General features: G+C 37.9%; 1 protein-coding gene across 4 annotated transcripts in view; it reads right to left on the reverse strand.

Annotated features, from left to right (window-relative positions):
• Liprin-beta (liprin-beta 1) overlaps positions 1–23,165 on the reverse strand; it is a 147,190-nt gene that overhangs the window by 43,330 nt on the left and 80,695 nt on the right. For 2 of the 4 annotated variants that reach the window (XM_074181556.1, XM_074181557.1), the window contains exon 1: positions 12,850–13,618. The exons of 1 other annotated variant lie outside the window; for it this stretch is intronic. In XM_074181556.1, coding sequence (XP_074037657.1) covers positions 12,850–13,426 — 577 coding nt within the window. In that variant the 5' untranslated portion in view covers positions 13,427–13,618. Of the gene's footprint in view, positions 1–12,849; positions 13,619–23,165 lie in introns of those variants that run through there. One more of the 4 variants, XM_074181555.1, reaches the window with a different exon arrangement.

The raw sequence follows: 23,165 nt of genomic DNA on the forward strand, positions 1-23,165 counted from the left end.
GACATTCGAATTATAGTTGAAGTTTTAGTTGAAGTATTTATTGTATTTGAAGTGAAATAAAGTTTGATTATTCAGTGTAGTCAATTTTGGTCAACCCACGGGGAAAAACGTAACAATATTATTACGATATAATATTGTTGAGCGATTTTCGGCAATTTTTCTATACGAATTCAAATTGAACCAAAGCACTGCCGAAACAGCCCGAAAAACTAACCAGGCAATTGGCAATGATAGTGTTCTTATTAGTCAGTGGGCTATGCTTGAAGACGGCAGTAAACAAATCTAAAGAAATGAACTTTAAATGTATAAGCCCGTCTCGGATATACCTACACAGAAGGGTTGAATGGACTGACGCCTATCAGAAAACAACTACTCCACTGGCTAATACCATGAACGGCGTTGGAAAATTTCCTGTACCTACTGTGTAGGTATATCCGAGACGGGCTTCTGTGTAGATATATCCGAGAAGGGCTTGAACATTTAAAGTTCATTTCTTTAGATTTGTTTACTGTCCACTGACTGACCGAAGTGGTGAACCTACAGTAATCCAGGACGAGGATTTGAGGATCCTGGTGGAGCCCGACCCATCACAAACGGTGCGTGAGACGATGGAAGAACTGGGCGTCAGTTCCCTTGTGGTTTTTGATGGTTTAAAACGTATATTGGAAAGGTCAGAAAGATCGAAATCGTCACGTTTTGAGGTATGTTCTTCTTTGCTTATGTACAACCAAACGATCCTTTTTGGATCGGATCGTTACGTGTGACGAAAACTGGAACCTCTACGACAATAGGAGATGTTCAGGACATCGATGAACCACCCAGGCATCTTCCAAAGACTAAAAAGCCCCAAAAAGACCATGGTTACTGTAGTGTGGGCTTCGGCTGGTGTGATCCACTATAACTTTCTGCAACCGGGCCAAACCATCACAGCAGATTCCTTTTGTGAGGAAATCAACGAAATGTACCGAAAATTCCGTCAGCAGCAGCCGGCACTGGTCAACAGTAGAGATCATCAAATCCCGAGCAGACAATTTTTATGCTGACGGAATTAAATGAATTGTTTTACGTTGGCAAAAGTGCACTGATTCAAATGGCTCTCGTTTCGAATAAATTGTATAAGTATTCACTGATATATTAAAGTTCATAGTAGACTCATAAAAACGGGCACCACTTTTGATACAACCATTTAAACAGGTGATACAGAAGTTTTCTATTTCGTAAAAAAATTTGAAATAGGCGAATCAACCTCTGCATCAGCATGCGGATTTTTCAATTTTTCAGAGGTCGTATCTCCGAAAGTAGACAAAACGCCAATTTTTGACTTCAGATTCGTAATAAACGGTTGGAAATACGGAAATCTGATGCTTTTTTTTGTAAAACTACCGCGAACCGTTAAAACGAATATATTCCGGTACCCACCTAATCACACTCTGAACGTTTTTTCAAAAATTACTAAACGATCCAACTTAGGGTCCGTGTTTCTTGGACACTTTCACTTCACGCAAACCGCGGCCTGAACTGGCGCTTCATTCACGCTTGAGAAAATCAAGTGCTCGCACTGGATCGTCATTTCAGAACGAGTTGGTAGATAAAACATTCCTCTTCAGAATACCAGGCGAGAATATCTAACTTAGTGGGCTTATGGGAGCTATTTTAAAGTTGTATATTATTTGGGCCGCGTCCAAATACACACGGACAAACAGGGAAACCGAACTGATCGATTAATTGTTTTAATTAGGCCGAAGACTGGGAAACGATGCTCTGACGATAAAAATAAAACAGAAACTAGTAAACTGTAACGGATTGTTGATATACAGAGTGTCAGCTGTTCGAACGCGTAGCGACAGCTTATGTACATCTCATCTGAAAACATTGAACAGGTTTTTTGGAAGTTTGTCAAGCACGATTAAAATAACTGGAGGGTCTGGCAACTACGATATTGACTGCTATGTCAATCTGAAAATTGAAACAGATTAGTCATGGTGGGCTAGCCCCATAGAGTACTCTGACAAATGAATATTTTGATTTTCCGATGGAAAACACACTATAGGAGAAGAACTCTTCCCAAAAATAAAATACACGTCAAGTTTATTTGTGAGGAGGGCGAGTTGATATATCATTTCTCTTAAAGCACGTAAACTGTTTAGATTATATCCGGAAGTTCTCCAAGGATCTCTTCTCACATTCAAAATGAGAGTATGCGTCACTTGTTTGGAACCCAGACTACAAGGTCTATTTATACTTACGTGATCGAAACAATTCAACGTAAGTTTTTGCCTAGCTCTGCCTACAAAATTAACGCACATGATGAAAACTATAATATTGACTACAGAAATCTATACTCCAAATTGAAAATCACATCATTATTTGATACAAGAACACAACTTGACTCTTCAGTCAACCTCGTATCCCGTTCAATCAATTTGCCAGACCTCTTTTCCGAAATTGGGTTGAAGATTAAAGGGACCAGATTGAGAGATTATTTTTATATAAGTCGTTAACAGGCGACCTTCTACCGTATCTGTTTAAAAACTGTTTTTTCGTTAATCAGCTGCCGTCCCCATACGAACGACAACTCTCAGAAGTTGAGAAACTTGTGCGAGCTAAGGACTAACGAGGTTTTACCTTTTAAAGTGTGATTCCTAACACGGTTGCAGAATCATTCCAGTTTCAACCAGATAAATTCTCCCGAGAAAAATATCTGGTCGAGGCGGGAATTGAACACCGGTCTTCCGATCGGGAGTCGGGCGCACTACCACCGCGGTCAATTCCACCCATATTTGGAATAACGCAATCGAAAAACATGATGAATCAAAAACTGTTGCGCTTGATATTTCTAAGGCCTTTGACCGTGTGTGGTATGAGGGTTCGCTGGGCAAACTTCGATGATATGGCTTGTCGAAGGCAATGGCAAAAACCCAGGCATCGCTTTTCTCCAAGAAGATAAATATCTCCAAACCGGATATAATGATGTTAAGTCAGACAATTCCCCTTTCTGCTTCGATAAGTTCGTTGTCGGTTAAAATGGACAACAATATGTCTTGGGATATACGTTTCTCTTCTATAGACACTTTCACGGGAAGTGTTCAAGTGACTTAACACATTTGATCCCACCAAGAGCAGTACATATCAGAAATACGCGACGGACTGTGGCTGCTCATCGTTTTGAGGTTCAACTCAGTAAACCTCGAACTTCACTGTTCAAGAACTCTTTCATTTGGAGAACTGCGTTTATGTTGAATAAACTTCCAGAGATCATTTTTCCAAATGGATTTGATCTCCAGTGATTCAAATCCAATGTGAATCGCTACTTTCGCATAAGCACCGCTCTGAGAGGCCTTAAAGATTTTCCTGTAGTGCTTGTGTTTTGTTCTTAAAAAAAATCGTAATTACAGTCTCCAAAGACCTCTGACTAGAATGGTGCGTAGTGAAAATAACCTTCATTTCAATTAGTTTTACATTGATTATCCTTTCTTTGATAGACACATAATAAGGTTCTGTTACGTTTTTCCCCGTAGGATCGAAAATAATTGACCACGCTGCACAATTGAACTCATCCTTATTTCACCACTACACTGACAATACAACACGAAAACTCCAATTGAACTTCAGACTAACACTAACACTCAAATGTGTATCGCTCTGTTAGCTCAATTCGCACTACACTTTCCGAACTAGACTGACTCTCTTTCGTCGCGGTACATAACCCGGTACATAACTTACATAACCCAATGAAACTTCTTCGGAAGCTGGTGGAACTACTATCCAATATCAATCACTACTTTCGCACAGGCACCGCTCTTAGAGCGCATTAAGAATATCCCTGTAAGTGCTTGAGTTTTGTCCTTGACTGAGTAGTTTTTTCAGGGAATGATTTACAACTGTAGTTTCTTGTGAATTGTACTACTATTAGTTGATAACCAGTACTGTATATTGTGAAGGAAATCGAAGTTTTTTATCGACCGTTTATCGACCACAATTTGTATTATCTGAATAAAATTCTCCATTACAATTTTTATATTTTTCAGATTGTGGAAGGTGAAAAAACACAAAAAAGATCGATATATAGTATTGTATGTTTTAATATAAGCATATTGGTGGTATCGATTGGTGGTGGTATCAATTGTATTGCGTTCGCTTGTAAGATGACATCATGAATGGATAATTTTAAGTTTTGATCCAAAAACCATTGCTAAATCTTCAACTCGTTAAGCGGGAGCGAGAGAGTTATCCTCCAATTTTTTCAATGGGAATAAGAGTCAAGTAATACCTTACTGATGAGGGCTTTCGATTCTCTACACCCAATGCTGCTTTGCTTTTAAGCAAAGCTTCGAGCTTCGAAATGCAAAGAACAATTTTTTAAAAAATGTAAAAAAATGTAAATGTAGTAAAGATGAATTCGTTCGAAATAATTTGCAGTTTTTGTCGTTTGCAAGTTTTGGCTTGCCAAAAGATTCACATAGGTATAGAGAGTCATTGTTGTTGTAACTGTGTTTTTTAGCCGTGATCTACAGGTTTGCATGCCTGACATTTCGTCTACTACTGCGGTAAATATTATTGAAGGCGACGAGGTAACGCTATAGAACAATTTTTGAAAGCACTGTTCTATAACGCTGCGCACGCCTGAGTTCGTTGATTCTGATTCTGTCAAAACATTAGAACAGCAGCGATACAGCAACATAGTACTAATTACTACTACAACTACCAAATTCTACGCGGGTGAAGCCGCGGACAACAACTAGTACTGTTATAAAACATTAGTGTCCACAATAGTCTCAATACCAACTGTTAAATATGAATACTGAAATTTTGAAACTGATTTTCATTTAAATGGCTTCAATAGGAAGCAACTTTCAAACTAGAATAAATATTTACAATTACAAATATTTGCCATAGTTTCATAAATTGATATTAATATATGTTTAAAAAAAGGATTTGAAGCTTTGTCAACTTCTACTTATTACGTGCGAGCGCTTTTGATAGCGGGCTGTGGTATCATCTTGATGACTCTACTCAAAACTCAAACTGAACGTTTTATCTTCTTGTTTGTTCTTTCATACGGCTAGAACGCCTTAGTGCGGGTATTTGTTCTCTTCTGTTTTCCAGATGTCTTTTTAAATTTGCCTGTATTTGGGTTACATCAGGTAATATCCTTTGTGTTGGAGTTTCTGTAGGTTCATTATTTCTAGGAATGTGTATTGTATTGTGTAGTATATTTAATGCTAGGTCTTGTTGTGTTTTGATTTGTATTTATTCCTCAATAAGTGAATTATGACTATTGAATTTATGGATGTTTAGGCTTTCCCAGATGTCCATGCGGTTTTCTTAACTGCCTTGTTTTATGAGTTTTATGTTTTCTGGTGGGGGAAAGTTATGATTGTTTTATATGGCGTGTGTTGCGAGGTTTGATTTATATGTTGCTGGGTTTATGTATGCTTTTTTGTGCTCGTCGTACCTTCGGAACCCAATAACATAATATAAATCAAACCTCTCAACACACGCCATACAAAACAAACATAACTTTCCCCCACCAGAAAACATCAAACTCATGAAACAAGTCAATAAAGGAAACCGTATAGACATCTGGGAAAACCTAAACATCCATAAATTCAAAAGTCATAACTCACTTATCGAGGAACAAATACAACTCAAAACACAAGATCTAATATTCAATATACTAGACAATACAATGGGGAATGTTCCTCAATTTGGGTTATTACAGCAAATGCAAGTTTGAACAAAATGAAGTTGAGTTTAATTCATGAGTTTTTCAAATTCACTCCGAAAAGTATTCAAATTGATCTTTCAAATATTGGGTTTTAATTTTTAAAGGGATTTGTTTCTAATTCACATATTGGCAACAGCGCCTATATCAAGTTGAAATAATTTATACGTACCACCTCCACAAGCCACATAAACAACAGTTATATAGAGGAAGATCGGTTAGGTGCACAAAATTTCATATGTCACAGAATGTCTCCGAACTCGGAACATAAGTAAACAGAACAGCACGCCTCTGAAATATGTCATCTTTGTTTGTCTCATGCAGGTAACAGATTCATTGTCCTTTATTAGCTATAACCGATATTGCCAAATGGTGAAATAGAAACGAATCCCTTTAAATGTTGAATGCATTATTTCATTCCTCTTTTTCAAGTATTTAAATAATTTTTCAAAGAAAAAGGTTGTAATGATAAGTTTAAAATGTGTTGTTTTAGAGCTCTTTTATGAAAACTACTTGATTTTTGTCAGGAGGAACATTCCCCATTCACATTCCTAGAAACAATGAACCTAGAGAAACTCCAACACAAAGGATATTACAGGCAAATTAAAAGAGACATTCGGATGACAGGAGGGGACAAATACCTGCACTAAGGCGTTCTAACCGTATAAACGAACAAACAAGAAGATAAAACGTTCAGTTTGAGTAGAGCCATGAAGAAGAAGTTATTAAAGCTTCAAATACTTTTTGTAAACACATGTTAATATTAAAATACTGAAAATAAAGGAAACTCAGTTGCATCAATCAAAAAAAAAATTGATAATTCAATATGCCGATATGTTAGAAACTTTGTCGTTTGGGTTTCCGACATGATTCGCAGGGACAAAGACCGCAATTGTAAAAAGCATTTCCGCCAATATAATCACTTCCCTTCTCTACGTTATAACACATGTTAACGAGTGAATGAAAATAGCCGCATTTTCCCAATTAACTACATGAACTACATACGAGTTGAACACTAATCACATTTGCATTACCAAGAATAGATGTTCCCAAGAAACTCTGGTACGTAGAACATATAGTGCAGACCGCTGAACTTGTACAAACACAAATTATTGTATAGGCACATGCTTTCTATAATTTACTCCATGGAAAACATCCAACAATCTGTGAATAAATTCTGAACATCTGGTTGATGTCCGAAAAACTAAATAAAAACCGACATTTCTTCTAGATCCAATTAGTCTATCGGTTTGAATCTTGAAAGCGTTTGAACTAATGTTAGGATAGGTTCAGAGTAAGTGGGTCTACTCGACCTTTTTCTGAAACTCGCGAGGTTTTATCGTGGCTCAGACCAAATAAGCTCAACTTCTTAATGAGACCAAACCAATGTGGTTTTAGATCCAGCCATTCATGCGAATCCGTACGTCAGCTTACGGTTACTGAATGGAAAGATGAAATGAGTGAATGCATGTAAACTGTAGCAGTATTTTTCGACCTGAATCGTGCATTTGAAACTGTTAATCGTGAAACATTTAATGTTTTTTAAAATATGGCATAAAAAGAAAAGCACTTGATTGGATCAGTGATGACCTTACAGGAAGGAAGCAGGTAAACAAAATTGATGAGTTTGTTTCAACATAGCAACAGCATAGACCATGGGGTTCCGCAGGGAAGAATTTTAGGGCCATTGTTATTCTTAATCTACACTAATGATATCAGCAAATGTAATGAATGCGATTATGACCATTATTTTGCTGATGATACCCTAGTATCGGTTAGCTATAAAGATATAGATAAAGCTATTCGAAAAATGAAAAAGCATTAAATAATATTGCTACATCAGCCTCAGAACCAGAAGTTTTTTTACTTCTGTGAATCAACAACTAAAGTGTTTTTAGAGGCAGACAAGGCCGTGCCCAGATTTTTGTTTCAGGTAGGGTCTCAATAAAAAAGACATGCTAATTCAAATTCAATTTAAATAATTACCATTACATTGGAACAGGAAAAGCTCTTCACTGAAAAAACTGTACCAACATATTCGTTTTAAAAACTAAAAACCTCAAATTTCTGGTTCAGTGAATTCACAATTCAAAATCAAGCCTTCTAGACTTTTTATGGGACAATTATGTTATAACATCATCAGTTGATGATGCCATCTTTGTGAATTGCCATTAGGGCCAACACGGTTAGCCTCTCTTGCCCACAAAAATTTCGAAGGTAGGTTTTTAGGCGCCTAAGTGTGGACAATGACTTTTCTGGAGTGCACGTGGTTACTGGTAGAGTCGACAAGATGTTCAATCACATTTAAATGATGGGATACAATTGCCTGTTGCACTCTCCGACAGCCTTAATGGCACAGGAACACCGGTCTAAAGGGTTTTTGCCCTGCCACAACAATTTCCATAGTTGAACTTCGCCTTGTGCCTCGTCTAGTTCCACCAGGTCCTCGTACATCTCTAGGTCTACATCACATTATCACATATGTCCAATGGATTTGTTTGGCTTTGTTAAAAACCTTTTTCAAGTGAATGTTCCAGCTGAGTTTCTTTCGAGTATTATACTTCTGCTATAAATTTAATAACCTCACTATTGGAAAAACGTATATTCAAATCATTCAGATTCTTCTTTCTGGTGAAGAGGGTTATCACAGTTTTGCTGGGGTTTACGGACATCTGCTTCATCTGACATAGAGCATAAACATTTTTCAACATTCTTTCGAAGATATTATAACCAACGTGGTCCTTGAACCAACGTGGTCCTTGCCTAGATGAGAAAGTCTACCATTTTTCTGTTGAAGACATCAAACAAACAGTCCGTCAGAAGTGATCACAAAAAATGGGGGCAATCCCTGGTGACTCTTTGCCTAATGGCCTCTTCCTGAAAGTTGTAGTAGCTGTTCTGTTCACGAGCAAGAATTTAGGATGCTCTTTCGATATCAAGAAATATGACCTCTGTACTGTTTTTACTGTTGAGAGATCGGGTGATACGTGTAAAACATCCAACAAACTATGAATCAATTCGGAACTCATTGTCGCTACTCAAAAAACTAAATAAAAATCGAAGTTTCTTCCGAATCCAATTAGTCTATCAGTTTCAATCTTGAAAGCATTGCACTATACGAAATGAAAATTAATTAACGAAATGAAAAGGAGATGCTCGAATTAATTAGAGTACCCATCAGCAACGTTCTTGTCTGGAACATTCTCCTTTCGCACAATTCGTTTCGGTTGCGTTTGATGCGCTGAACTTCGCGGTGCCAGTTCCATAAACTAAGTTGTGCAGAAAAACTTTCAATTCATGCTGAACACCTTTTACTAGTATATTTTCAACAAATTTTATGTAACTTTAATGAAACCAGATGATTTTTATGGAAAATGCTCTGAAACGAATAAGTTATTCACAAACATCTGGAATCTATTCATTAAAAATTAATGTTGATATTATTTCTGAAATTCACCTTTATTAGAGTGCTTATTTATGTTACTCATGTGTGAGAAAATAGTTTTTGGCGCAGTGTGCATGACACGCATAGGTGACAACAACTGCATCAAGCAAGCGTTAGTAATTTTTAAGCAGGATGAAGATTATCTTGTAAAAATAAACTCTGTATGAAGTTCAATGGTTTTTAGCAACTCACACATAATGTTCAATATCGAAACAAAGTTTCCTATAATAAAATAATGTAATTCATGGCATAACTTTATCGTTCATTATAGTAGCAAAACTCTATTAGACAGTATAACTTCGCAGGATTTCGTCCGGACCAAGTACTAGCACTAAGTAACTATGTGAAAACTGGCTTTCAAAAGAAACTAAAAATATCTACTGCTTTCATAGACCTGTCAGCGGCATACGACACTGTCTGGCGGACAAGGAGTTAGGTATATATAAACGAAGGCGAGCTATCCCATGCAGAAAGATGGCTGATGTTATCAATGCCATGCTATCAAATAGATCTTTTCAAGTCATTATGGCCGACAAGACCAATACAAAAATGAAACTGAATAATGACCTTTCACTAGGATCGGTGTTTGCTCCCCTGCTCTTTAGCTTTTACATACCAGACATTCTCCGAAACTACATCAAAGAAGTTCGGCTACGCGGATGATTGGGCGCTCGCCACAAGCCATAGGGAGTTTGTGATAACTGAGCAAATTCTAACAAATGACTTGGCTGTCCTTGGGAGACATTTTGGAGACTTGAGAGATTGCGCAGACCAATGCCGCAAAAACGAATGTATAGTGCTTCCACCTAAACAATAGGATGACCAACTACCAACTTAAAATCAATTTTGAAGGCAGACTTCTCAGTCACAATATGCACCCAAAGTATTTGGGTGTCACACTCAACAGAACGCAAAGCTCCAAAGAACATCTAATGAAGACAGCTGCAGACCCCGAAATATTATCCTGCAAAAACTATGCTGCATCACATGGGGTTCCACAGCCCCCAGACTCAGATCGACAGTACTGGTTTTAGTGTAGTCCGTCGAGCAATACTGTGCAGTGGTGGGGATCAACAGTTCACACACCAAACGTGTTGAAGCCCAACTCAATCAAGTTATGCGTACCATATCAGGCACAATCAAGGCCACGCCAACTTATTAACTACACACACTGAGCCTCTAAAATTCGCCGAAAACATGCTCTGGTCAGGAAGTATGGAACAATTAATGCCGATCCTGTGCTACGCTCCCACGTTGAAATAACCGGTACTTTTTTACCTAAAGTACCTGTATTAAGGCGTTCGGACCGCATAAAAGCACAAACAAGAGAATGACATTTTCAGTTTGAGTAGAGCCTTGATGATGATAGCACGACCAGCTGTCGAAGGCGCTCGCATATAATAAAAAGGAGTTGAAAGCTGCAAATTCTTTTTGTAACATATATTAATATTGAAATATGTATACATGTATACGTGTGTATATATGTATGTGTCCCGTGGGCTGGGCTACCTATCAGGCGCGTCCCAGGTGGTGGATAGGGAAACGGCTAGGGGATTGGAGGCCCTGTCCGGGAAGCCAATGGGGTCTTAGGGCGGGGTTGCCGGACTCCTGGTCAGTGGCAGAAATAAGTAGGGTGAGGGGAACTAAAACTTCCCAAGCCTTTGCAAAACATGCCACCGTAGATCCGCCTACCCAAGCTAAGATGTAAAGATTCGTGCCGACAGCTGACTGGCCGCAGGGCGATATCCGATTACAAACGATCCCCTTGGGAAACTGGGCGAAACCTCATGGTAATCAACCTACTTCTGGTAATGCGGGGCTCTGCCAGAGGTGACCAACTCTTCCCTTGCTACTCGTGGGAACACACATGAATGAAACAAACACAAAAACATAAACAACAAAAACAAAAATTCATCCCAAGGCTGAATGAAACAAAAACCAATCCCGAGGCCGGACAGAAGTGCTCACCTCAATCTAAGGCGGTGGCTGGGGATGAATAGAAAGGTCCACCTCAATCTACCGCTTGGAATGAGGCTGGACATATCAGATCACCTCGTGATGTGATACAAAGGCCAAGGCGTAAGCGCATTTGCGGCGCCAAGGCGAAATGGAGAAAGAGAGCGAAGTAGGCAGGAGTGGCAGCAAGTATAAGTTGCTCCTCCTCCTCCCCCACTCCACCTTCAACAGCAAGGGCACTTCCTGCGGCGGTAACCAGGAGCTCCGCCTTGAATAAAGGCAAGGAACCGGCTGCCCCGCAGGAAAGCTCCCTCACTTATGCACCTTGACGGGGGAAACCCCAAGGAGGTTGAAGAAGCTGCGCAATGACAGTAATGTTGCTGCGCCTCCCAAAACCTTCGCGGAAGCCATCGTGAGACCCTTCAAGGTTGCCAAAGATATTGTGTGTTCGGCTAGTCTTGGCCTACACCTGCCAATATGAAGGAGATGTCTCCTAGTGACCTGTCCACCTTGCTGGAAAGGACAGGATGGACGATGACCTAGGAGTGCAACTCCTCGGAAGGATGCACAATGGGTCACATGTGGCCTAAGTGATGTGGGTCTACACTCATCCTCCCTACTCTACAGATACAGATGTATATGTGTTTAAAAAAATCTGTTTTTCCGTTAACCAGCTGTCGCACCCCTACGAACGACAACCCTCAGAAGTCAAAAATTGTTCGATCTAAGGATTAACGAGGTCTTTCCTTTTAACGTGTGATTCCTAACACGGGTTGGACGATAGCAAGTGAAAATCAATCGTTCAGACTGGGGCTTGAATCACCGACCAACAAGACAGTCAATTCGATGAGTGAAGAAAGCACCCACGTCGAATCGCCTGGCTACAGACCGACCATATACTCTATGATATCTATATAGAAATCAATAGTTGTATTATTGTTTACCTTATAACCCCACCTAAAAGTATATATCCTTTTGTGGGTTAACTGTTATATTTACAATACATTTATTCACTTATTTATTTATACATTTATTGTATTACAAAATCATGTTTACGGAAATATATCATGATTATTATAAAAAAAAATAAAAGTGAAACTGGTACATAATTCATGTTTCAAAACAGATATGCTTGTTAACTGACATTGAAATTATTTTCGATCCTTCGTAAATGGGATTTATATGATACTGACATCTTGCAGTTAGAAGCTAAACTGAATCGTCGGTAAGCAATACAACAAAAATTTGGAAATTTGAACGAATTGCTATTTGGAGAAAATGTCTTTAACAAAAGTACGGGGTAATTGGTTTTTACTTGAACTATTAATACTTTTGATGATCTCTTTGATGATAAAAGAAGCGTAAATTGACTTTCATTTGTAAAACTAACAATTTCTTGTAAACATATTTTTTTGATGATTTCAATGACTACTCCAATTTTTTCGAGTCTGGGATCTCAAAACCTTACGTCATTAATGCTTTGATTGAAGTGATAATATCTTGATTTAAATACTACCTCAATTCAGTTATATCAAACGTTGACTCCAAACATGAACGGAATTATTTTGTCTCCGGTAAACGCTTAAAATAGTAAAATTCCTGTAAAATAAACAGCTGGAGAGGGAAGATACTGACTGACGAAACAAATCACTATACCATGTAAACAGTCGTAGGTTCTTAAATCCAACAGTTAACGCCTAATAAACATAAACCAAACCATTACCTTGATACGAATGCACGCTGCTCAGCTCCTCGGTGATGGTAGCCAGACCCTCGCTGATCACGTGCTCCTTCTCTTCGTCACTATCCGACGACGTGGCGCACTCACTACTGCTGCTGTCGTCACTATCACTCGCGGAGTCGAGACCCAGGGCGCGGTCGACGCCTTCCCCGTGGCCGATGCCTACCCCGTGGTTAAGTCGGAGCACCCCGTTGAATTCCACCTCGTGGAAGTGGCCGTTCTCCCGGGGCTCCGTCTTGGCGCGATGCTGGCCCCTCGACAGCGAATCCGTAGCGCAGAAATTCTGGACGTCTTCCGCGACGCTATTGAAATCATTCACCGCTGATTCGAAGCTAATCTGGTCGTCTAAACATCGGCTATTTTTAGTTTCGAAATTGGAACACGTTTTATTTTCATCGACGTGGAGAGGCGCTCCTTGGCCTGGCGGTGGAGAGTCCTTGTCTGCTATCGGAGGGGCTTTGTTCGGAGCGGTAAATTGCCTCTTGCCGTTGAGGTTTTGTTTTTCGAGAACTGCCACGACGGCTGCGACTACGGGGCCGCTTTTGCACACTTCCCTCATCTTAGGAGTTTTCGGGTCGATGAGGTCGTGAACTCAAAACAGCCTGGAAGATCGAAGGGGAATAATTTGATGTTATAATAATGGCGAGGAGATACAAGTTTGGCAAACCTGGTACCATTATAATATAAACGATGCGTGGTTACACGAAGTTGTAAAGAGTAATAAGAGCGATGTTACAAAAATAACCAAAATATACAATATTTCAATGAATGTGTCTTTTTTAAATAAAACCCCTATAACTTAAATAGTTTCATTCGACTGATTTTCTTAAAAAGAGTTGATCTCAAAAATGAAGGATTGTTTGTATTCAAAAGGTAAGGTGAGATTTATGTAAGAAAATAGATTCTTTCAACCTCAAGTAATTTCTACTCAGCCGGATGGAATTCAAAACAATTTCAACCAAATATCCTTCAGAATAGTTTATTTTCATTTCCCATTCATGATGTGTCGACAAGTTTTTCTTCATACAAAAGTAACGAAAAGTCGGAGTCCCTAAGTTTTTTCAAACAGAACACATCGTAAATAAAACCATACCACTATAAGTTTGCAGAAAATGTAGAGTTATGACTAATTTCATCGGAAATTGTAAGGATTTGTGGATCCTCCGTAAACTGTCCAACTTTTGCTGAACACTATTATTATTATAACACGATGTTCAAAAAAGGGGTAGGTATATTGGGAACTAACTGATAACTGGACAAATGGCAGTGATCTTCTCATCTACTCCTTGTTCCGAACAGAACTGTGTTACACAACTGCGACAGGCAGTAAATATGGCCTAGGCTCCTGAAGCCGTTGACCATGTTCCTCGGACTAGTCCGGTTGGGGGTTTGTTGTGTATACGTGTCCTGCTCCTCATTCTAATTTCTATAATCCAGCAGTGCTCACGTTAACAGAAATTAATCCAATTTTCGACAAAAGTATGAATAATACTTCTAATCAAAGTAACGAGTTTTTTATTCAACGCTGGAATAAAGGTTTCAAAAAGAACCCAAACAATATTCCATAGCAAATATTGAAAAAATCTTCCACTTTGAGCTGTACATGAATGCAAGTCAATCTTCATTTTTTTTTCGCTAATTATCATTCTCCAAAACGAGCAACGTGCCCAAACACCAGAACTGTAGCACTCTTCTGAACGCGCAATTCGCTAACGAAGTTAACGACTTCAGGAGATGGAGACGCTAATTACTGGGAAGAGTGTTGTTCTGATGTTTGGCAGCAGTGCTTGTTTTGGATTGATTATTCGCCAGAGGTTAGAGTTTTACCTTTTTTCTTTGAATCAGAATATATTGCACATATTCTACTAGTTGAAAGCGTTCATGTAACATCTACTCGAAATTTCGATCATTTTACGAGTCATACTATTTACCAGTGTCACTATTTTTAGGGTTTGAAGGCCGTATATTTTCGGAATTTCTTCCTGACGTTTCGCTGACGCGAGTGGCTGGCTTCCTCAGATGTTTATACATCCAGAGTTAATACCTCCGATGACTGTATGGCTGCGTAACGCTTATTTATGTTGACTCCTCAGGTAGTTTGGTATGTTAACCTGGCTCAAGTGAATTACGTAAAGCGTGTTCATGTTGATCCAGGTAGTCTGATATCTGTACCTAGTGAATTGTCAAAAACATTCGCTGACCCTTTTCTACCTGATGTCAAGGTGTTTGCTATTCTTGAACTTCTTAGAATGGGAGTCCACATTCGATTAAGGTTCACAGCTTCTTACTTCCTGTGGAAATTATCCGCATGTTTGTGGATTTCCATTGCCTCCCGTAGCAGTCAGCTATGGTATCGCTGATTGGGGGCTATGAATTCCGTGTTTTCAAACAGAATCTTGTGGTTTCCTTCACTGAGTGCGTGTTCTGCCACAGTCCACTTGTCCGTTTGGTCTAAAGCTTCTCCAGCTTTATTCTCATGGATCGTTTGGTGGTTCCGATGCATACCTTCCCACAAGTGCATGGTATGCGATAAACCCCTGCTGATGATAGTGGGTCCCTTTTCTCTTTAGACTTGAGGCTTGTATCTTTTTGGTAGGTTTCAAAACCGTTCTTACGTTGTCTTTACCCAAGAGTTTTCCAATTCTGTCTGACCTTTCTCCTCATTTTGCGCCATAGAACTTTTCAGTTTCATGGTTTTGTTGATCTCAGGTACACTGTATCCATTCAATCTCAAGGTCACTTGAAGATTTATATTTTTTGAGCCCATTCCGTTAAAGCGTAGAAGACTCCTCTCTTTTGACTAGGATGGTGGTTCGATTGTGCGTGCAGGTACCTATCCGTGTGCGTGGGTTTTCGGTACACATTGTGGGTTATTCTAGCACCACATCGTTCGATTAGTACATCTTGGAATGCTAACCGCTGCTCCTGTTCAGTTTCCATGGTAAAATTGATGCTTGGGTGTTGAGCGTCCAAGTGGTCTAGGAAAAGGTTCAGAGGGTTCCTTCCATGTTTCCAGATGACGAAAATGTCATCACTAACGAAGTCTGTCGAATTCTTGACGTAGAACTTTGTCTTTCCCACAAACACACGGATAATTTCAACAGAAAAGATGAAGCTGTGAACCTCAATCGAATATGGAATCCCATTTTAAGATATTCACCATGACGGCAGGTAGAAAAAGGTAAACGGATGTTATTGACAATTTATCTAATAGGTACTGGTACAGGTATTATCATAACAGACTATCTGAAACAACATAAACACGCTTATGTAATTTACCTAAGCCAAGTACAGGTGATAGCACACCAAACTACCTGAGGAGTCACTCGCACTAGCGAAACGTCAGGAAGAAATTCCAAAAATTCACGACCTCCGAACTCGCAAAATAGTCACACTGAAAACATCGGCCGCAAAAGCCTTAACCATTTTGTCATATTATTTATATCAGCCTTGGAACACGTGAAAATAATTGAAATTGTCCACAAATACATTGTGACGTATCAAAAAAACACTTTAATGTGAGATTTCCCCTTGAAAGTTTACAAAATCGCGACACGTGTTTCACATTGAAGTGTTTTTTTTAATATACCTACGTGTCTATTTTGTGAAAACAGTTAGTGTCAATGATACCAATAGGCAAGTAACAATTAAAATTACAACAATAAACTTCAAAACTGCAACCTCTGGCATAGAATGAATCCAAAACAAGCATTTTTTTCAATCGCCAGAACTACAATACTCTTTTCGACGCACGTTTCACCAAACAAGTTGGCGTCTTCAGGAGAAGAAGAAAACATTTTTCTTAATCTCATCTTTCAGGTCATTGCTAGTCTTAGACTAAAAATCCAATTCATCAAGAAAGGTACATATCCACCCAAACAAATTTTTGAAATACTCCTTAATGTATTATTCCCTTCTCGGATACGTAACGATGATCAATTGATTTAAAGGACTTGTCAGCAGCAGACAAAAGCAGAACGTTGTTGAACGCTATTATTTACATGCTTCCTGTCGTCAACATCCAAAATAGAAAGTGAACGTGCACAGCGAACGATTCCCTCTTAAAATGTCTGCGTTGAAAAATAACATCGGGATGATGTAGCCCATTTTTCACCGTTCCAGAACTAGTCACAGCACACGCATTTCGAACGTGTACAAAACTAATGGCACGTCTCTCTACAGTCTGATTGACAGAACAAGGAAGGCCCCGAGCTCGCACGCGTTCTGTGGATTGAGATATTAAAAAATATCAGCCACCCACCACTTGTCTCTGTATATGAAGAGCAGGAGGTGGAGAGAAGAATTTGGATGTTTTTATTCTGCCAGCTGAAAAGATTTAAATAGGAATTGAGATTTTCTGTTGACTCACCGAGATAGAAATAATATAGAAATACTATTCTTAAACTGAGAACGGACTACAGAATTGATGCTATATCGCTATATTCTTCAACTGAGAAGAGACTGAAAAACTGATTCAATGATTTATAACCTTATTGTCAAGAAACATAACTTCGAACTTTTATTTTCAGAATTGAATATAACCACATTTACGTTCCTTACATGCATGTATTGGTGAACACTTCATTTGAGCTTTTTAACTGCTTACAAGTCTTATAAATTGGTCATTTCCCAAAAAAATACTCAAGCCGCATGAGCGTATTGCATTTATTCCCACATCGTTTCAAAGACACCCATTCTAATATTTTTATTCCCTGTACCACTTTCTACAAATTCTTATTTGGATGTGTCTCATTTTTTTCTGGACGTGAATTCGGTTGTCTATAACTAACTTTCCTTCTTCAAGCTAGTGCTTTCTCCGATCCACTGTATCACATCCACATAAAGCATGACATGTTCAGATTTCCTACAAATGGACAGTGTCCAGTGAGTAGCCCTACAATACTTCTTCTCTGGTGAAGCAGTTCTATAGTTCTTTTTCCAGGTCGTACCTTTATAATAAGTGTTTCCTTGTGTGTTCCCAGCTATACGAGTATTTTTCTAATGCTTGATGTCTTTGATGAAACTCCATAGCCTTGACACTGACCCCTTCATATAGCTGGCAGCCTCTGGTTTCTCTTTCCCGCATCTTGCTATCGCTTTGCATTCACAGAGCACATGCAGTGCGGTTTCTTCCTCTTCTTGACAGAACCTGCATTGGGTTTCTTCTGTCAGACCCATGTTGCTCATATGTTTCCTGGGTGCTCATTCCACCATATATGCTTTCGCTACCCCGCAGAATGGTTCTGAGCAGTTCATGGCCTTGGATGCGCCTGCACGGTCATTGCCCTTGTTTTTTCCTCTATACAGTGTTCAATGGCAGCTACTTCTGCCTGGAACACAGTTGCATGTCCGAGGCTGAGCGCGATTCTCTTCTTTGCTATGCCTCCGTATATACCGGCTGCCACTTCTTCTTGTGTCTTTGAGCCATCTGTATACCAAGTTTCTTCCGCTTTTACCAATGGCCCGTTTTGCCAGTTCTCTCTACTTGGTATGATTTTGAAATCTTTTTGAAAGTTGTACTGCGGAACTGTGTTATCCACGGGCATTCCTAATATTGCATCTGTCTTCAGTTCATTGTACAGTTTCAAATATTCTGCACCTTGTGACTGCCAGATTGAGATTTGCCCCTGCATTAGCCTGTGTGTCGAGCTTCTCTTTGAATGTAGATGTGCAATAGTGGAAGTCCGAGTAGGACCTCAAGTGTTGTAGCTGGGGTCGTTCTTATGGCTCCCGCGACATTTAGGCACAATCACTTACTGCGCAGCTGCGTTAACTGATAATCATATTTGTGAGAGGTGGTGGGAGCTTGGATCTAATGCTGGCTTCCGATTGCTTCTTACTTGTGCTACCCCGTGTTATGATTGGGTCCGGTTGTTGACAACATATGTTGCTGGTGGTATATCGATCGGAGTTGTATTTTAGTGTACCTGATAATTCGAACAATTTACCAATGCGGGCCATGGACTTAGTTCATGGAAGGCACACAGATTGAGACTAGGATGTAGGGAACGTATAATATCTTGCCCTGTTAACCCACTGGCCTTTAGAGTGTGGTTTAGATGAAGAAGTTCTTCTTCAAGATGTGGTTCACAATACCTGTTGGCACGTTCAAGAAGAGTTTGCATCATCGCCCGTTTTTCCCTCGGAGCATCACTTCCCAAAGGCGAAAAACCACAAAAAAAGACTATGGTTACTGTATGGTGGTCAGCATCTGGTGTGATTCACTATAACTTTCTGCAACTGAACCAAACCATCACAGCAGAGTCATATTCTGAGGAAATCGACGAAATGTACCGATAATTGCTTCACAATCAGCCAGCTCTGGTCAATAGAATTCCAATTTTGCTCCACGACAGCGCCCGTCCGCATGTTTCACAAATCATCTTTCGAAAATCAAAAGAATTGAGCGAGTTGAGCCTCACCAACCTTACTTTCCAGACTTTTCGCCAACCGATTACTATGTTCTCAAGCACTTCGATAACATTCTCACCGATAGAACCTTTACTAATCAGGACCAGGCAAAAACGGCCTTCGTCGATCACCCAATTCTTATGCTGATGAAATTAATCGAATTGTGTTACGTTGGCAAAAGTGCATTGATTCAAAAAACACTTATTTCGATTAAGTTCAATAATATTCACTGCGATATTACAGTTTAAAGTAGGCCCATAAAAAAGCAAAATTTTGAAACAACTAATATTCAATTACTGACACATTTGATAATCACTGTGGTAATCCTAATATTCGAATAGCATATATAATTCTCCATCGATGTTTTCTCAATCTGTCACAATGAAAAAATTCAAAATAAGATATCTACAGGCTCTGAAGAAATTACAATTTAGTACCAGTTCTAACACATATTTTTATATTGGCTTCAACAAAAAGGAAATTTCCTTGTATACTGAATTAACTTCAATATTTTTATTTTCTAAAAAGGCGATCCGTAACATGAAAAATTACTGATCAATCGGTCTCATGAGCATATTTTATAAAAGGAAAAGTAATGATTATTAAACTTCCTGGGGTTTTGCAAAAATTTTTGCAGTGCCACTTTTTACCAGACTTTGGAAAAGCCCAAAATAAGGGTTATATTATTGACAGTCTGGGTGAATTTATGTATTCATTGTTATTCAAAAATAAAGTGAAACAATTGATTTTAGAGAATAAATCATAAGAGTTTTTTAATAAAATTTTGAATGGTGACCAACTTTTCTAGATAGGAGACTTTCTGTCGACGGTCACTTATATTTTCAAAATTTGATTAGAGCCTATTGTTTATTGCAAATAAATGTGATACTTGTTAACTAAGCTACGATAAGAACAATGTTCTTAGAGAACAAACTTAGGAAATGGCCATATGAACAAGGAATAAGGCTTGAAAATCCTGAGAATGTTTTTTAGAGTTCAGAGTTCAGAGAACAATGATATATGGAGTTCCCCAAGGAACCGTATTAGGACCAATACTATTCAGTGTTTATCTAAATGATATATTCAAAGCAGGATTTGAAGGTGACATAGTGAGCTTTGCAGATGATACGACAGTAATATACAAAGCCAATACCTGGCAAAATTTAAAATCAATTGCAGAAAATGGTTATAGAATGGTTCGATAGCATACTCTTAACGATAAATGTGAAAAATACTCACTATATACCTTTTACTTCCTACACAAAATATCTACCTAACTACAATACATTGATCATACCGAAAAAAAATGAACAGACAATCACTATATCCTCGGTTACAAACATCAAATATCTTGGAGTATATATTGACAACAACTTGAAATGGGATGTTCATATAAACTTGGTGATAAAAAAATTAGGAACTATATTATATAAAATGTGGATTCTTACCTCTATTTATAACACCGTGCGTATAATATAATCCACACTAATAGAAAGCCATTTAAACTACGGTATTATAGCATGGGGTGCAGCTTTGAGAACTCATATATCTGCACTCGAAACTACCCAAAAATATATATTGAAAACCATCTACCGAAAACCCAAAAGATACCCAACAGAAGAACTTTTCAAAATTTCCAAAATGTTAGATATACGTCAACTGTATTTCCTAAAGGTTACCATTCATCAACAATCTAGAAAATATGAGCTCCTACCGATAGAACATCACCACAACACTAGGTATAGAAACGCAAATAATTTTTTCCTCATCATACCTGAAAAGAATATCATGCAGCGAGCGTACCTGTATCTTGGACCGAAATGTTTCAACTCTCTTCCACAAAAACTGAAGCAAATATCGCCAAAGATCTCATTCAAAAGAGAATTGAAAAACTTATCAAAAACACGCCAAGAAATGAAATCCATAGAATTGTAGAAAATAATTTATAGAAACCCCTTATTGCTCATCTGTCCATATTATATTCATTTATAAATTCATACGTTTTAACCGTTGACTATTTTTTATATATTTAGATAACATGGTTGAGCTCATTTGAATTTTTAAATTATAAGTAATTAATACTATATACCTATTGTTTATATTATATATTTTTATATTCCTTGTATGTACTACGTTATGATATGTTATTATTATCTTATATTTCTTCAAATAATTAATGTTATATTATATATATATATATATATATATATATATATATATATATATATATACAGAGATATAGATATATATAAAATGATAATGAATCAATAATTATATATAAAATTATTACAATGTGTTAAAACAACAATAAAAATAAAATAAACACAACAATAAAAATTAATTGGCGCTCCGGGGCGACTTCATTTTCCATATATATATATATATATATATATATATATATATATATATATATATATATATATATATATATATATATATATATATATATATATATATATTTATATATATTACTTTTATCAACTATAGACTTAGGTATTGTTTATTTGGATATTTTGTATTCTTTATATGTACTATGTTATATTATCATTAGCAACTTCCGATTCAATTGAACCTCCCCGTCTAATCCCCTACTCACACTTCTGTAGGTTCTGTAGGTTTTCCCATTTATTCCCCTTCCCCGCTTATCTTCTGCACTTTGTCATATGTATGTACAAAAATGTAAAATAAGAGGAGAATAAATTATTATTATTATATATAGTGTGTCATTTGAAGTATGTAATTTTATGAACCACTTACCAAGGAAATTAAAATTATATTGTGCTATGTGTAGAAGTGTCAAATATCTGGTGGGGATTGAACAATCAGGACAGCTCAAATAATAATAAAGAAATCCAAAAATCTTGCACTGTTTCGAATAGACAGCATTCTGGTGGATTTAATGTCGTTTGTTGATTTCCATTTGAAAATATGAAACTTTTCAAATTGAAAATATGTTCAGAATCCCTTACATTTTCTGATAAAAAAACGCTATAGGGGAGATGGAACATCCTGTATGTGTACCTAATTATATGACCTTTTCGAGAACAAGCCCGGCACGATATGCATTGACATGGTTTTGTAATACACGTTGGCAAGATTTCGCTTATATCAACCTGTTTTGCATTGCAAATACGGTACTTTCGCCCTAAAGTAATTGCTTTAATTGATGGACTTACTCAGTGGAGTGATTATACCTGCGATTTATTTCGATGGCGATTTAATCGATTCGTACTTGGAGAACTTTCCAATATCGAAAATTCGATATTACCAACAAAAAACGAAGAAGAATGAAAATACATGACCTCTTGCATAACAAGGCGTCACCTTTCAGAAACGACTGTAAGTTGGGGAAAGGAAAGGTATGAATTCAAGGAGAAAATAATAAATAAAAATCTCTGAGTCGAAAAACAGTTTTGAATGACGCCAATGAAAAATATTACGGTTCATTAACTTTCATAACGTCTGCTGAATTATAAAATGGAATGCGATTCTTATATATTTCTATATTTTTATGAGGTTGCCATATAGAAATCAAAAGTGAAAACTATCGAGAAGAGATACATATTTACAAAAAAATAAATATTTCGAAATATTAATCTCTCCCATCTACCTACACAGTATGGTCTGTCGGAAAACAAATACTTCCCCGGCTGATACCACAATGGATATTGAATTATATCCGACAGACATTTATGCAAGATTCCTCACAGAGGCTAGTCTGGTAGATGTTTCTCGTTCATTCAGCAACAGGACCATGCTGAAATTATTCATATTATGGTCCTGCTGCTGAATGAAATAGAAACATCTGCGAGACTAGCCCCTGTGAGGATTCATGCATAAATATCTGTCGGATATTATTCAATATGCAGCGGGGTATTAGCTGAGGA

Source organism: Leptinotarsa decemlineata, unplaced genomic scaffold (assembly GCF_025532065.1).
Source record: "Leptinotarsa decemlineata unplaced genomic scaffold, Ldec_3_MD MMD2_tig00026314_RagTag_RagTag, whole genome shotgun sequence".
Lineage (NCBI taxonomy): Eukaryota > Metazoa > Arthropoda > Insecta > Coleoptera > Chrysomelidae > Leptinotarsa > Leptinotarsa decemlineata.